Source organism: Taudactylus pleione, unplaced genomic scaffold (genome assembly GCF_031769625.1).
Source record: "Taudactylus pleione unplaced genomic scaffold, aTauple2 ptg000289l, whole genome shotgun sequence".
In the NCBI taxonomy this organism is placed as follows: Eukaryota; Metazoa; Chordata; class Amphibia; order Anura; family Myobatrachidae; genus Taudactylus; species Taudactylus pleione.
The window spans coordinates 1,210,151-1,224,558 of NW_028284691.1; the positions used below are offsets into that span (position 1 = coordinate 1,210,151).

General features: G+C 42.6%; 1 protein-coding gene across 1 annotated transcript in view; it reads right to left on the reverse strand.

Annotated features, from left to right (window-relative positions):
- NT5DC2 (5'-nucleotidase domain containing 2) overlaps positions 1-9,301 on the reverse strand; it is a 47,834-nt gene extending 38,533 nt beyond the window's left edge. The window contains exons 1-3 of the mRNA XM_088482476.1: positions 9,038-9,301; positions 3,651-3,835; positions 1,865-1,939 (exon numbers count right to left, since the gene is read on the reverse strand). Coding sequence (XP_088338602.1) covers positions 1,865-1,939; positions 3,651-3,835; positions 9,038-9,254 — 477 coding nt within the window. The 5' untranslated portion in view covers positions 9,255-9,301. The remainder of the gene's footprint in view (positions 1-1,864; positions 1,940-3,650; positions 3,836-9,037) is intronic.
- Positions 9,302-14,408: the final 5,107 nt, after the last annotated feature.

Here is a 14,408-nt window from a genome sequence, read left to right on the forward strand (position 1 = left end):
GAACCCCCGCCCGGGAGGGTTAGGTTTAGGGTGCAGGAAGGGGATGTTAGGTTTAGGCACCCCCGGGGGACGACTTAGGGTTAGACACCACCCTGGGAGTTTTAGGGTTAGGCATCACCAAGGGAGGTTTAGTGTTAGGGTGGGGACAGGGGTGGGTTAGCCTACTTACCAGCCTCTGTCGGGATGTCCTCCCTTTGGGCTTACGGCGTTGGAATGAGAATCGACGGCTATTCAGCCGCCGGTATTTCATACCGATTCCCACAACGGTAAGCCTTGGTTTATCACCGGTGTGCCTAGATGGCCCTCCCTCCACATTTCACAGTTACTATTCGCTCCCAGGAGATGTGCTTGCAGACTAGACATGCACCCTGGTTAAATCTTAAGAGGCGCCTTGTGCAAAAGTGTAAAGGCCATATCAAGGTCCCAGTCTCTCACCACTTTACAACCATTCCTTTCATTAAATTGAATTTGTTTTTATCCTTAAATCTTTCTTAAATTAAGAGAGTGAGGGGACATCAATATTGTCTTTACTGCACTTATCGCTACTTTGTGGGGGGTTTCCACATTGGGCAAAAGATTTTTAATAAATGCACTGATCTAACAGACTGTAAGGTGGAAGATGTGTCCCAGTCTTTTCCAAAATGCAAGATAAATGGTGACTGGAATGGCAGCTCTGCACTGTAAGTAATGTTGCCCATCCACTAGCAGACCACAGAAACTACAGCACGATTACGACATTGTAAACGTGCAGTCGTTTCTATGTCTGTGATGAGCCTGTACTGAATGAGCAGTCATTCAGTGCAGGCTCATCAATCATCGGGCAATATGCTGAACCTTACGTTATCGTCAGGTTGACCAGCATGTTTGCCCGATGATAAATGTCAGAAACGACCAGCGGGAGCGAGTGCATCGCTGGTCGTTTCCGACTTTAAAGTGCCCGATTTGCACGATAACGACGTCGTTATCGTGCAATCACCTTTCAAAATCGCCTAGTGGATGGGCAGCATTAGGCTCCTAATAAGACCCCTTCACCATCTCTTAAATTTCGGTCAGTAAACTCTTTCAACACAATTAGGGGGGAGATGTATCAAGCTTTCTAAAGAGTGGAGAAGTGTACAAGGGGAGAAGTTTCCCATAGCAACCATGCAGCTTCTATGTATCATTTTATAGAATGTTCTTGATGATGCTAGCTGAAAGCTAGTTTGTTGCTATGGGTAACTTCTCCACTCTTTAGTCTGTACTCTGGGCCTGATTCAGCAAGGAACGCATGGATGCAGACGAACGCAATCGGCCGATGGTCTTGCTCTGCGCACGCGTATGCATCGCAATGCGCGTACCGGCCAGTGCGATGGAGTATGCGTACACAGGGAGTTCACAGCCCAGGGACAAGTGATTGACAGGAAGAGCCATTTGTGGGTGGTGACGGGGGAGTGGTCAGGCAAACGCAGGAATCCGTGCGTTCCTTGCTAGATCAGGCCCTCTGCACTAAGATAGAAACGCTCTCACTCTGCCCAGCAAATCTCATTGGCCAATAAAAACTGCTGCTTCTATTCTCTCTGCAAAATCCCTACACTTTAATAGAAGTCTCGGCACACCTATGCAAGCTGAGACACATGGCACCAGGATTTTGATCTTCTCTACACTGCATGTTTGTCATTATTACATGTTGCAAACGAAAGACCTTTGGGGGTATATTTACTAAAGTGCAGGTTTTTAGAAGTGGAGATGTTGCCCATAGCAACCAATCATTGGTTGGTTGCTATGGGCAACATCTCCACTTCTAAAAAAAACCCACTTTAGTAAATATACCCCTTGGTGTCTGTCTTTATACTTGTTTGTCTGTACATGCAGTGACTCTAATTACCTTCTGTATATCATAGTGAAGACCTCTGATTGCAAATCCCGGGATATAATCATACTTCTTAAGTCCTTCCGGGTACTATAAAGAATAGACAGTAAGTGTCACAGATACATTTCATATTAGCATTTATATAACAGATAGGAAATATTGGGACTTATTTATTAACATAAAATGTGCACAAAAATAATGTTACAAAAACAACCAATCAGCTTATTAGTAAACTTTTTCTAGTAAATGTAAGAAATTAAAACAAACATCTGATTGGTTGTTAATGCTTCAGTCATGCATATCCCTATGTAATTAAATAAGCAAAGTTGCGTCACTTAAGGAACTCTAAAGGCAAAAATTAAAAAAATGGAACTTTAGTAGTTGGCTAATAAATAAGATGGATAAATAAGACTGTAGGTAGTGCTGTGTGTTTTGGTTAGAAGTCATTACAATACGTGTTGTGTGACTTAACAGCCATACAAATATGCAGAAGTTTTTTAGAGTAAATACTTCACAGATGGAAGTGAACCCTTAGTGCCTGATGCTTTGGCCGCAGGTCATCCGTAGTTACACCCACAAAACAAGCACCGAGAAAAAATTATAAACATTCGTCCATATGCAGTTACAAACATTCATGCAACTGCACCGCCCCAATCCACGTGCTTAGCTAAATAGCCATCATAAATATCAATGCAGACTTGAAGGTGCACTATCCCTGGTGCACGAGTTCTGTATGAAAACATGCATAACATCGCATATGCCCAACTCTACATGGCCCATTATTCCATCAACACCCCCTTACAGAGCCTATGTCCGAATAGCTCATTACCACCCAGTTATGTTAATACAGCCATAAGTGGGGATGTTGTATGACTTGCTGCATACGACTCTGAATCACCTGTAGATGTATGCGCTTGGCTACAGAGTACTGTCAGTGCAAGAACATGTAAGATCTGTCTGCACCTAGCCCTTTATGTGTAATTGCCCTTTGTTCTTCTCCATTTAACCAGGTTCAGGAACAATTGCTTTACTTCCAACTCAGAAACTCCAAAAACTCCCTAATTATAATTCTCTGTAAATTGAATATCCAAAATACCTATAATATTGGTACTGTAACTAAAATTGTTATCTTTATAATTGACACATTCAGCCGCCTAGGCCAGTGGTTCCCAAACTTTCAGGAATCACGGCGCACTAGAGTATCATAATTCTTTTCATGGCATTCCTAGGCCAAAAGTTTCTTATTAAGAAATTCAGCAAAAAGTATTGCATCAAGTAAAGTGTGCCACTTATTTTATGATTGGCACCCACCAGCACTGGTTTTGCCTATCACATTGACCATAAATAATTTGATTTAGTCCTGGACAACCAAACCATGGCACCCATGCAAGTGCCTTGTGGCACTCGAGGGTGCCATGGCACCCAGTTTGGGAACTGGCCTAGGCAATACTATCCCTCAACAGTAAGAGTTAACTAGCCACATTGCCTGGGATATGCACATGCATGTTCCGGCTGGCCGGAAAGTGTAGTTTCAATGGATGCTGAGGGCAGGGAGGTTGTTGAGAGCCTAGAGGAGCTAGACACCCCACTGCAAGTATGCCCCACCATAACGCAACAATGCCCCGTCTCCAATGCATGATGCTAAGTCTGAGGAAAGCTAATGTGATCTTCTCTCTAGAACCAATAATAATAGTGGCTATGTTCAGGGTCCCTTTGATGAACACCTTATCTTATAACCCCACTACAGAAACAAGACAGTGCGCCATACAATAGCCAGGTAAGAGTGTAGCATACATATCACCTTGTATTTCTGGATGAGGATATCTCTGGCAGTGGTGAATATCTTCTTGTGTAACATATCTGAATACTGAGCCAGTGTGTAATCATAATCAAACCCATAAATTTCAATATCTGACAGGCTGATTTCATTGTTTGAGCATATGGTTGCTGGGTTCAGCAGATTGCATAGACCTGGAGGAAGAAGATCTGAAAGATAACAAACACAGAACCTCTATTACATCACTTGACAATGTGATAACAAAAATTTAAAAATTAGAACATATTTTTATATACAACGGCATATTCGTATTCTGTAAAACTAGACTGAGGATTTTGCCCAGAATGCCTATTGTTTTCCTTAATTGGAAAATGTAGGCTGTTGTTGAGTTCAAAATTAGTTTCAGATGATTTGGGAAGAAAATATGCCTATATTTTCCTCAGTCTAAAAGTTAAGCACAAGTAATATTTAAAAAGTATATATACTGTATCTGCAATCTAATAAATAGCATGCCATAATGGGTGCACTTGATTAGTGAGCACCCCAACAGACCTTGGACTCTCAAGCATAATAAGTGACAATCCAATCATGATAATCTACCTCAGATTCTGAAAACTATAGGTAGGGCCACTTTAATAGAGGCAAAATTAGCATTTTCAAAGATTCCCCAAGACAGAATTATGAAACTTCCCAGTATTGGAGCCTTACAATTTGTCTTAAGACAAAACCTGGTTCATTTTGGGGTCTATTCAGTAAGAGTTGCGATGTTGCCCAGATTATTATCGGGCAACATTGTCATGGGTATTTATCAATTCTGATAATTTATGGCTGCTATTCAGCAATACTTTGTGCAGGGACAGCGGTTGCGCAATCCCTTCTGTGTGTTCTTCTGCTCATGCTCAGTCATGCGCTCAGGAATAGTCTCTGTCCCTGCTTGCGGTGACCGCAGACGGGGTGAGTGCATCTCCAGCCTGTCCAAATTGATTGTCATGTGTATACAGGTTTTATATTAGTCTGTATACATGCATATTTGTGTGCTTTTATATATACACTACCGTTCAAAAGTTTGGGGTCACCCAGACAATTTCGTCTTTTACATGAAAACTGACATTTATTTATCAAATGAGTTGCAAAATGAATAGAACATATAGTCAAGACATTGGCAAGGTTAGAAATAATGATTTTTATTTGAAATAATAATTTTGTCCTTCAAACTTTGCTTTTATCAAAGAATGCTCCTTTTGCAGCAATTACAGCATTGCAGACCTTTGCATTCTAGCTGTTAATTTGTTGAGGTAATCTGAAGAAATTTCACCCCACGATTCCTGAAACACCTCCCACAAGTTGGATTGGCTTGATGAGCACTTCTTGCGTACCATACGGTCAAGCTGCTCCCACAACAGCTCAATGGGGTTGAGATCTGGTGACTGCGCTGGCCACTCCATTACAGACAGAATATCAGCTGCCTGCTTCTTCCCTAAATAGTTCTTGCATAATTTGGAGGTGTGCTTTGGGTCATTGTCCTGTTGGAGGAGGAAATTGGCTCCAATCAAGCACTGTCCACAGGGTATGGCATGGCATTGCAAAAAAGAGTGATAGCCTTCCTTATTCAAAATCCCTTTTACCTTGTACAAATCTCCCACTTTACCAGCACCAAAGCAGCCCCCAGACCATCAAATTACCTCCACCATGCTTGACAGATGGTGTCAGACACTCTTCCAGCATCTTTTCACTTGTTCTGCGTCTCACAAATGTTCTTCTGTGTGATCCAAACACCTCAAACTTCGATTCATCTGTCCATAACACTTTTTTCCAATCTTCCTCTGTCCAATGTCTATGTTCTTTTGCCCATTTTAATCTTTTCCTTTTATTGGCCAGTCTCAGATATGGCTTTTTCTTTGCCACTCTGCCTAGAAGGCCAGCATCCCGGAGTCGCCTCTTCACTGTAGACGTTGACACTGGCGTTTTGTGGGTACCATTTAATGAAGCTGCCTGTTGAGGACTTGTGAGGCGTCTATTTCTCAAACTAGAGACTCTAATGTACTTGTCTTCTTGCACAGTTGTGCACCGGGGCCTCCCACTTCTCTTTCTACACTGGTTAGAGCCTGTTTGTGCTGTTCTCTGAATGGAGTAGTGCACACCGTTGTAGGAAATGTTCAGTTTCTTGCCAATTTCTCACATGGAATAGCCTTCATTTCTAAGAAAAAGAATAGACTGTAGAGTTTCACATGAAAGTTCTCTTTTTCTGGCCATTTGGAGAGTATAATCAAACTCACAAATGTAATGCCCCAGATACTCAACTTGCTCAAAGGAAGGCCAGTTTTATAGCTTCTCTAACGAGCAATCCCATTTTCAGCTGTGCTAACATAATTGCACAAGGGTTTTCTAGGGTTTTCTAATCATCCATTAGTCTTCTAACGCGCTTAGCAAACACAATGTACCATTAGAATACTGGAGTGATGGGTGCTGGAAATGGGCCTCTATACACCTATGTAGATATTCTTTTAAAAACCAGACGTTTGCAGCTAGTATAGTCATTTACCACATTAACAATGTATAGAGTGTATTTCTGATTAATTTAATGGTATCGCCATTGAAAAATACAGTGCTTATCTTTCAAAAATAAGGACATTTCTAAGTGACCCCAAACTTTTGAACGGTAGTGTAAATGTTAAATATAATCGCACATAATTATAAATGTATACAGGCTAGTATAAAGCTTGTATACACATGTCAATCAATTTAGGCAGGTTTAACATGCTCTAATTGGACTTACCTGTCGGCGGTCACCGGATAGCAGGCATGGAGACTGGGCGGACTTACTGCAGATGCTGCAGGGACTTATGGGAAAATGTAAGTGTTTTCTTCATATAACGCCATTCTGAAATGACGTTATATAAAGTCAACATTTTTCGAGTGATTTAACACTTCATTGCTTTGCTGTAGAGATCAATTACAGTACTGATCCTTACAGTACGGTACTCAGCGAGATGGGTATTAATGGAGAAGATAATTGCGTTATCTTCTACATTATTCCGTTGCTGAATAGGAGAGTTACATAAAAAATACGGAAATCATAGTTTCCGTATTTTTTATGTAAAAAAATGATTGCCTTAAAATAAATTGCTGCTTTAAATCCACCGCCTACATTGCAGAAATCTCGCTGCTACACGCATCTTGCTGACTTTTACATTTGGCCTCTATCTCTCTCTGGTGATCTAGGATAGGAGGAGACCTCTTCTCTTTGAATGAATTGATTAAGGGCCTGATTCGGAGGTGGACGCAATTCGTGCACAGCTGCGATTTCTTATGGATTTGCAAGAGCAAAAAATATGCAAATACCGATTTTCAGCATTCATCTTCTGTAATAGCGTGCGACATGAGACTGCAAAAACATCGTCACTACGTCCACCTCTAAATCAGGCTAAGCTCCAGGGTAACAGAATGGTCTTGCTCCACCAACTTTATAAAACCGTATCCAAGTCCTAAATCTGAACCTTCATACCAGTCCAAGCCTATGGGGGTCTATGTACTAATAATCACAGAACTGCCATGATTATTAAGGATATTGCAGGGAATATTTTCATCCCCGCTATGTACTGTACAAAGAGGAACTCGCAGGGACTGTGGTTGTGGTAACCGCTGCCCCTGAGAGACATATCCCCGGCAAATTGTAGAAGTCTTCACATTTGTGAAAGACTTCTCCTGTGGAAGCTGACACTGCGCATGTGCACAGTGTCAGCTTCCAGGGCCGGTCGAGGGCTGCGAGAGAGAGAATGAAAGATATCTGTCCTGCACCTGGAGCCTCCATAGGCAAAGTAGTTTACCCCATCTTAAAATGGTGTAAACTACCAGGGCCCAAACTCCGAAAAGCTTTGCTTTTTGGAGTTTAGTACATAGGGGTCAGATCGTAGTCCCCAATGATAATAATGGGGACTGCGATCTGAAGTGCTAATTAGCACTCTGCCGGAGAATTCTGTGTAATCTCCTGCATTGTGCTTTTGGTGTTTAGCTACAATCCATAAAATCATGCAGAAACTGCAGTTTCTTCATAATTTTATGAAAAAAAGCTTGATACATAGGGGCCTATTCATCAAACGATAAATGGCCCGGTAACCATGCGGAAGCACTAGTTTTCCCATATTTACGTTACTGGCCCATTCATCGTGAGGGGTCCGATAGGACCCCCCTTGGTATTCAGTAAACTCAGAAAACTCAAAGTTTTCGGAGTTTGCTGCCGAGAACAAGCGCCATCTTCAGACGGCCATTGTTCTCGGATCCCTGCTCCTTCCTATGGGAAGGAGTTCGGGGATGCAAAGAGGGATCCGAGCGGATCCCACTGCCGCCCACCGAGGTCACGCATGTGTAGCCGGGACGACGGGGAGCAGGTAAGTATCGCAGCTACAGAAGTTGCTGCGATACTAACCACGGGGACAACTGCTTTTTGGAGCAGCTGTCCCCTCACCGGAACAATGATGAATTGCTCCGGTTCCACTTTACCCCCGCTGCGAGTTGGATACTTAAGTATCCCTCGCAGCGAGTACAAAACATCATCATCGGAGGCCATACCGCCTTCGATGATGAATAGGACCTTATTTATTATCATAACTCTTGATTTAATACTTGAAGTAGGCAATCAAGTTTTTCCTAAACAAGAGACTACTGAAACAGATATTAAGCATGTAGTTGTGAATAGTTACATGACTTTAATAGCTTATGAAAAATGTAAACTAAATATCCCTTATTCCCAGAAGGTCCATATTAGTTGAAAATCTAGTACAAAGGAAACATGTTACTGAAGATATTCTGTGGGAATATATTATAACAGTGTCCTGTCAACTGTGTAACACAACAACCTGAGCATTAGAACGGAGGGGGAGAGTGCTCCAAGCCTGCAAGCCTGTAATACAATACTAATAACTGAGCTGAATTCTGCAATAAAGGCAAACATAGCCTTGACGAGTAAAGAACATACAAAACAAGCAAGATAATGAAACTCTATTTGCAAACTAAGGACCAGGTTCCTATAAGTACATGCAATGATTCCCTGAGTTTACCATTCATACATGTATAGTCTGAGAGTCACTGAAGAAAAATGCAACCAGAATAGTCTGAGAGGTGAGGGGAGGACGGGTATCTCAGGGACAAGTCCATAATAATTGATAAATGAGCAATCCTATTAGTGCATTATTAGGCTGCACACTACCACCTCCGTATCCCAGTGTCACATTACACTGGCTGCTGGGGTATGTCCCCCTCCCCAGAAACTGGCACCTGTTACTGTGTATCTGATTGCTGTCCGCCTGCACTATTTCAGGGTCTTTGGAGTCTGCCCCCCACCCGGCCCACCAACACCCGTTAAATCTCCTATAGTTATGTGTCCCGAACACACTTATTTAACCCTTATTTACCATGCACCAGCTTCTTCATCTCATCGTAGCGGCTTTGCAGGTGGGCTTTGCTGTCCCCTTTCTCTGGGGAGCTGCTCTGTTCTCTGGATGATCCCCGCGATTCATTGCTGGGCTGGTGCTGATGCTGATGGGTGGTAGTGCTGAACAGGGCACATAATAACCGGCTGCACCCAGAAAGCTCCGATGTTCCCCGGCAGACACATAACGCAGACATCATGCAGCTGCTGCAGCAGTATATCACTGGAGGAGAAGAGAATGCGCCCCCTGCGGCGTGCCCGGAAACTGCACCGCCGGCGGTGTGCCCAGTGACCAGTCACTGCACCAATCACGTCACCGATACAGAATGATATTTTGTCACTGCTGTCATGAGTATTCTAAAACCAACAGGTTATATCAGTGGCCTGATAAATACATTATATTGATAACACATTACTTATATTATAAGTCATAATTATTTATATAATAATTTATAATTATTTATATTGTTATTTATTTTAATTTAAATTATAATATATTTAACCATATTGGAGGGGGAGGGGAGGGGGGTTATAAAATGTGTACACGTAAAAACTGCAGTATGAGAGCTGCTAAAAAGTAAAAATGTTTTTGTGCAATCTATTTTTATTGAAAACACAGTCAATAACAGACGCTGAAAAAAACATATACAGTATACCAATACAGTAGACATAGTCAACAAAATAAAATGTTTACTAAAAGAAAAAATAAGAAATACAAATAAAAGAAATGGCACAGTAACCAATATTCAGTCTAATTTATATCCAGATAAAACGACAATACAACATATATAAAAGAAAGGAGAAGAAAAAGAAAAGGAGAGAGGGGGGGTGGGGGGCATTAAATTGTCACCATATCCAATCAATCAAATCCAGTCAAATAGAAGAGGGAGAGACTAGGTGGTTATTATAGTCTGAGGACCCCTTAAACTCCAACCAGTCAAACCAGGTGGCCGTAAAAGCAGAGGAAGTCAACGCAACAGGTTTTTTAATCTGCTCCAAACTGTATTATGCACTTATCTTTTATTTTAAGAAGATTGAGGATGCCTACATGGAGAAGTGGACCAGTCCAGGTATTGTAGGTGAGTATGTGTGAGTGTGTATGTGTGTATTAAACGTATACTGTCACGGTGTGTGTGTCTTGTCTTTCTTTAAACATTTATTTACAGGTGAACTATAGGTACCAGCAAGCCCTTAATTCCCTGCATGCTGGTACTTGTGGTTCTCCAAGTACCAGCATGAGGGGGAAGCTTGCTGGGACCTGCAGTTCTACTGGTAAAGACAATGTTTACACTTCTATTTTTAAACACATTTTACACTATCAACCCGGCATCCACCGCTCACAGGTGCCGGGGATAGCCCCGGGCTATCAGCATAGTCCTGGGGGTGCCCTGGAGAGGGGGACCCCTTTATTGGAGGGGTCCCAACTCCCCAGGGATCCCCGGCCTGGGCTGACTAGTGGTCAGGGGTAATGTTTCGTCCAGGGAACCCGGTGATAGGGTTCCTTGGCTGTGGCATTACCCCCCCCCGCTAGAAAGAGTCTGGTGCTGGTTATGGAAATTACTTTTTTCCCCTGTAATTCTAGAACGAGGACTGACTCAGAGGCTGGTGCTGGTTGCGCTAAGTGCAGGGGAACCCTACACATTTTTTCCACTGTATTTACACAACCAGGACTGGCTATGAAAAGTCCGGGGCTGGTTTTGCTTTGAGGGGGGATCCCACGTAATTTTTTTTTAAAACTATCACTTATTAACAAGCTTTTTACACTAAGATACATGCATGCAGCTTACTGATGTATGCATATATCTGTGTCAAATAGAACTGCTCATGCTGAAATCGAAAGCATAAAGCTCTTCTATTCATTTGGGGATTTGTAGTTCAATTGTATGTTCGTTTTCCATTCGATTTGCAAATCGAATGTTGGTAAATTAAAGGATCCTATATTCTTCTATGGGAAAACATCAATGTTTTTCAGAAATAACAATTTTTAATGAAATTAATTGTTCTGTTCAATTTGACATTCGATTTGGGATTTACTAAATCCCCTCTAAGAAAATCAAAACAACATTGAACCAAAATCGAATGGCAAATTGAACAGAAAACAAAATCGAACCTTTGTAAATATACCCCCTGGTCTGACCGAGCATTATATGAATGTATTATTAGCACAAAGTCTCCCCACGAGCACTACTTTAATGGGTCAATCCACTTGCGAAAGCACACTGTAATTATGAAACTTGAATGCATCGCTGCAATGCACAAACTGGAGTAATGCAAGATTCACACCTGTCCCACATCACTTACATCTCGACATACATGTTCCACATCATTTACACCTACACACACCTGTCCTACATCATTTACACCTTCATGTACCTGTCCCACATCATTTACACCTCCACATGCCTGTCCTACATCATTTACACCTCCTCATACCTGTCCTACATCATTTACACCTCCTCATACCTGTCCTACATCATTTACACCTCCACATACCTGTCCTACATCATTTACACCTCCACATACCTGTCCTACATCATTTACACCTTCATATACCTGTCCCACATCATTTACACCGCCACATGCCTATCCTACATCATTTATACCTCCACATATCTGTCCCACATCACTTACACCTCCACATACCTGTCCCACATCATTTACACCTCTACATACCTGTCCCACATCATTTACACCTCCACATATCTGTCCCACATCACTTACACCTCCACATATCTGTCCCACATCACTTACACCTCCACACACCTGTCCTACATCATTTACACCTTCACATACCTGTCCCACATCATTTACACCTCCACATACCTGTCCCACATAATTTATACCTCCATATACCTGTCCCACATCATTTACACCTTCACATCCCTGTCCCACATCACTTACAGTACATCTCCACATCCATGTCCCACATAATTTACACCTCCACACACCTGTCCCACATCACTTACTCCATATACCTTTCCTACATCGTTTACACCTCTACATACCTGTCCCACATCATTATACCTCAACATACCTATCCCACATCATTTACACCTCCATGTACCTGTCCCACATCAATTCTTGAGCTTTTTAGAGAAAATTACCTGAAAATTGGCATGACTTTACACTGAAGTGCCAAAAGTCATGGGATAGCAGTATGTACAGGTTATGGTAGGTGGCATCACCGTACTGTGACGTCTTGGAAATGCCCAGATTTGCATCAGTTGTAATCTGACGTCTCGTGAGTCAGTTTGAACAGCAGCAAGGTTATTCATGGCAAGGTGACATGAATTATGTGAGTTCAAACTGGGCAAGATAGTGGGTTCCTAACAAGTGGGACATTCCATTTCCAAAGTTGTGCGGACATTCAACATTCCTCAATCTATGGTGTCACGTGAGTACTGGGAATACCTCATGGAAAGCATTACCACCCAACGTGGACAGCGCAGTGGCTGATCATGGGTGCTTAATGATCGTGACCAGCAGCATCTGACCAGAATTATCAGTGTCAAAAGACAAGCAACACTGGCTAAAATCACATCCACATTCAATGCAGGAGGCACCAGACACATACCTAGAAGGTCAGAGCAGCGTTCTTTAGTTTCCATGAAATATGGAAGCAGAAGACCCATCAGAGTGCTCCTGTTAACACTATGACACCAGACACAACGCCTCACCTGGGATTGTGATGTCACTAATTGGACCCTGGAGGACTGGCAACATGTGGTATAGTCCGATGAGCAGGGCCGTAGCTACAGCGGCCGGTGCCATCGCACAGGGCACCGCAGGGCAGGGGGCGCTGTTTGGGCCTATCAAATTTCGGTGTATTATCATTCTATCTTGTAGCTTCCTCTTATTTCATCCTCCGCATCTCCTGGCCTCTCCTATCTCTCGTCTGGCCCTTCCCCATGAAGCCATGGCCCTTTTTTTGGGTGCATTATGTCCCTTTGAAAAAGGAGGGGGGCGCCAATGCTCTTTCTGGCACAGGGCACCAAAAAGTCTAGTTACGGCTTTGCCGATGGGAGTCACAGTTCCAGTTGTTTCAGGCTGACGGTAGGGTTCAGGTGTCGTGCAGACCCCATGAGGCCATAAAACCCAGTTGTCAACAAGGCACTGTGCAGGATGGTGGTGGTTTCATAGGTTGGGTCCGCTGGTTTGCCTGAACATGTCATTGACAACTGCTACGTTACATTGCTTGATGACCATTTGCAGCCCTTCGTGGACTTCATGTACCCCCACAACAATGGAATATTCCAGCAGGATAATGCACTGTGTCATCAGTCCCAAGTTGTCCAGAATTGGTTTGAGGAGCATTCTGGAGAGTTCAGACAACCCAATCAAGCATTTATGGGACGTGGTGGAGAGTTCCATTTGCACCCAAGATTCTACACCTACAAATATCAGGGAGCTGTGGGAAGCTATCCAGATGGCATGGGTCAACATCTCTCCAGAGGTCTTCCGTCCACTTGTGGAATTAATGTCACATTGAGTTACTGCACTTCGCTGGGTTAGAGGGGGTCCTACACGATACTGGGCATCTATCCCGTGACTTTTGGGACATCAGTGTATTGGTCAAATTATTTTAGTTAAACCCCTCCAAATGCATGATTATTAATTGGGAGGGGTATACCAGAGGTTCTGCACTGTGTCCTGCCATTTTTACCATAAGATAAAGATTTTCCCTACCTTTTCACTTTTTAAGTGGAGTGTGCACAAAAACCCCCACAAATTGCATGGCAAAATACAAGGTGAGTTTCCAATTGAAATTTATGATGTAAATTCGCTGTGAAAAAGGCTGTCAGGACCCAACTTGTTCCTGAGGGCCTTATACAGAGATGTACACAAACCCAATGGCTATTGAACCATGCTAAAACTGTTGAAGGGCATGCTGGAATGTGTAGTTCATCAGCAGTTATAAGGCTTCTTATTACCCATCCCTAACACTTATTGCTGACCCTACCACTGACCCTACCACCCCTACCACTTATTGCCCACCCCTACCACTTATTGCTGACCCTGTAGCAAAATTCATGCTGTTACAGACTATTTTGGCAAATTATGTTCAAACTTGTAACATTTTTTAAGAGAGGTCATATATTTACAGGCCATCCAATGCACTTTATTATAACTCTACACTTTCAGTCAATGGGGTAGGTTTATCCATCTTTAGTCTTGGCAAGGGCACTAGAAAAGGCTTTACTTTGTCCTTCTAATCAATGCGCTCTGTATAGAACTACTTGTTTGTCCCCAGGACTTAATCTCGAAGTTGTAATAGCTTATCAAGTGCAGTTTCACTAAGGTAATAGACTAGATATACTAGTGACTAACCTGAGGTTACACACAAAGGCACTAGT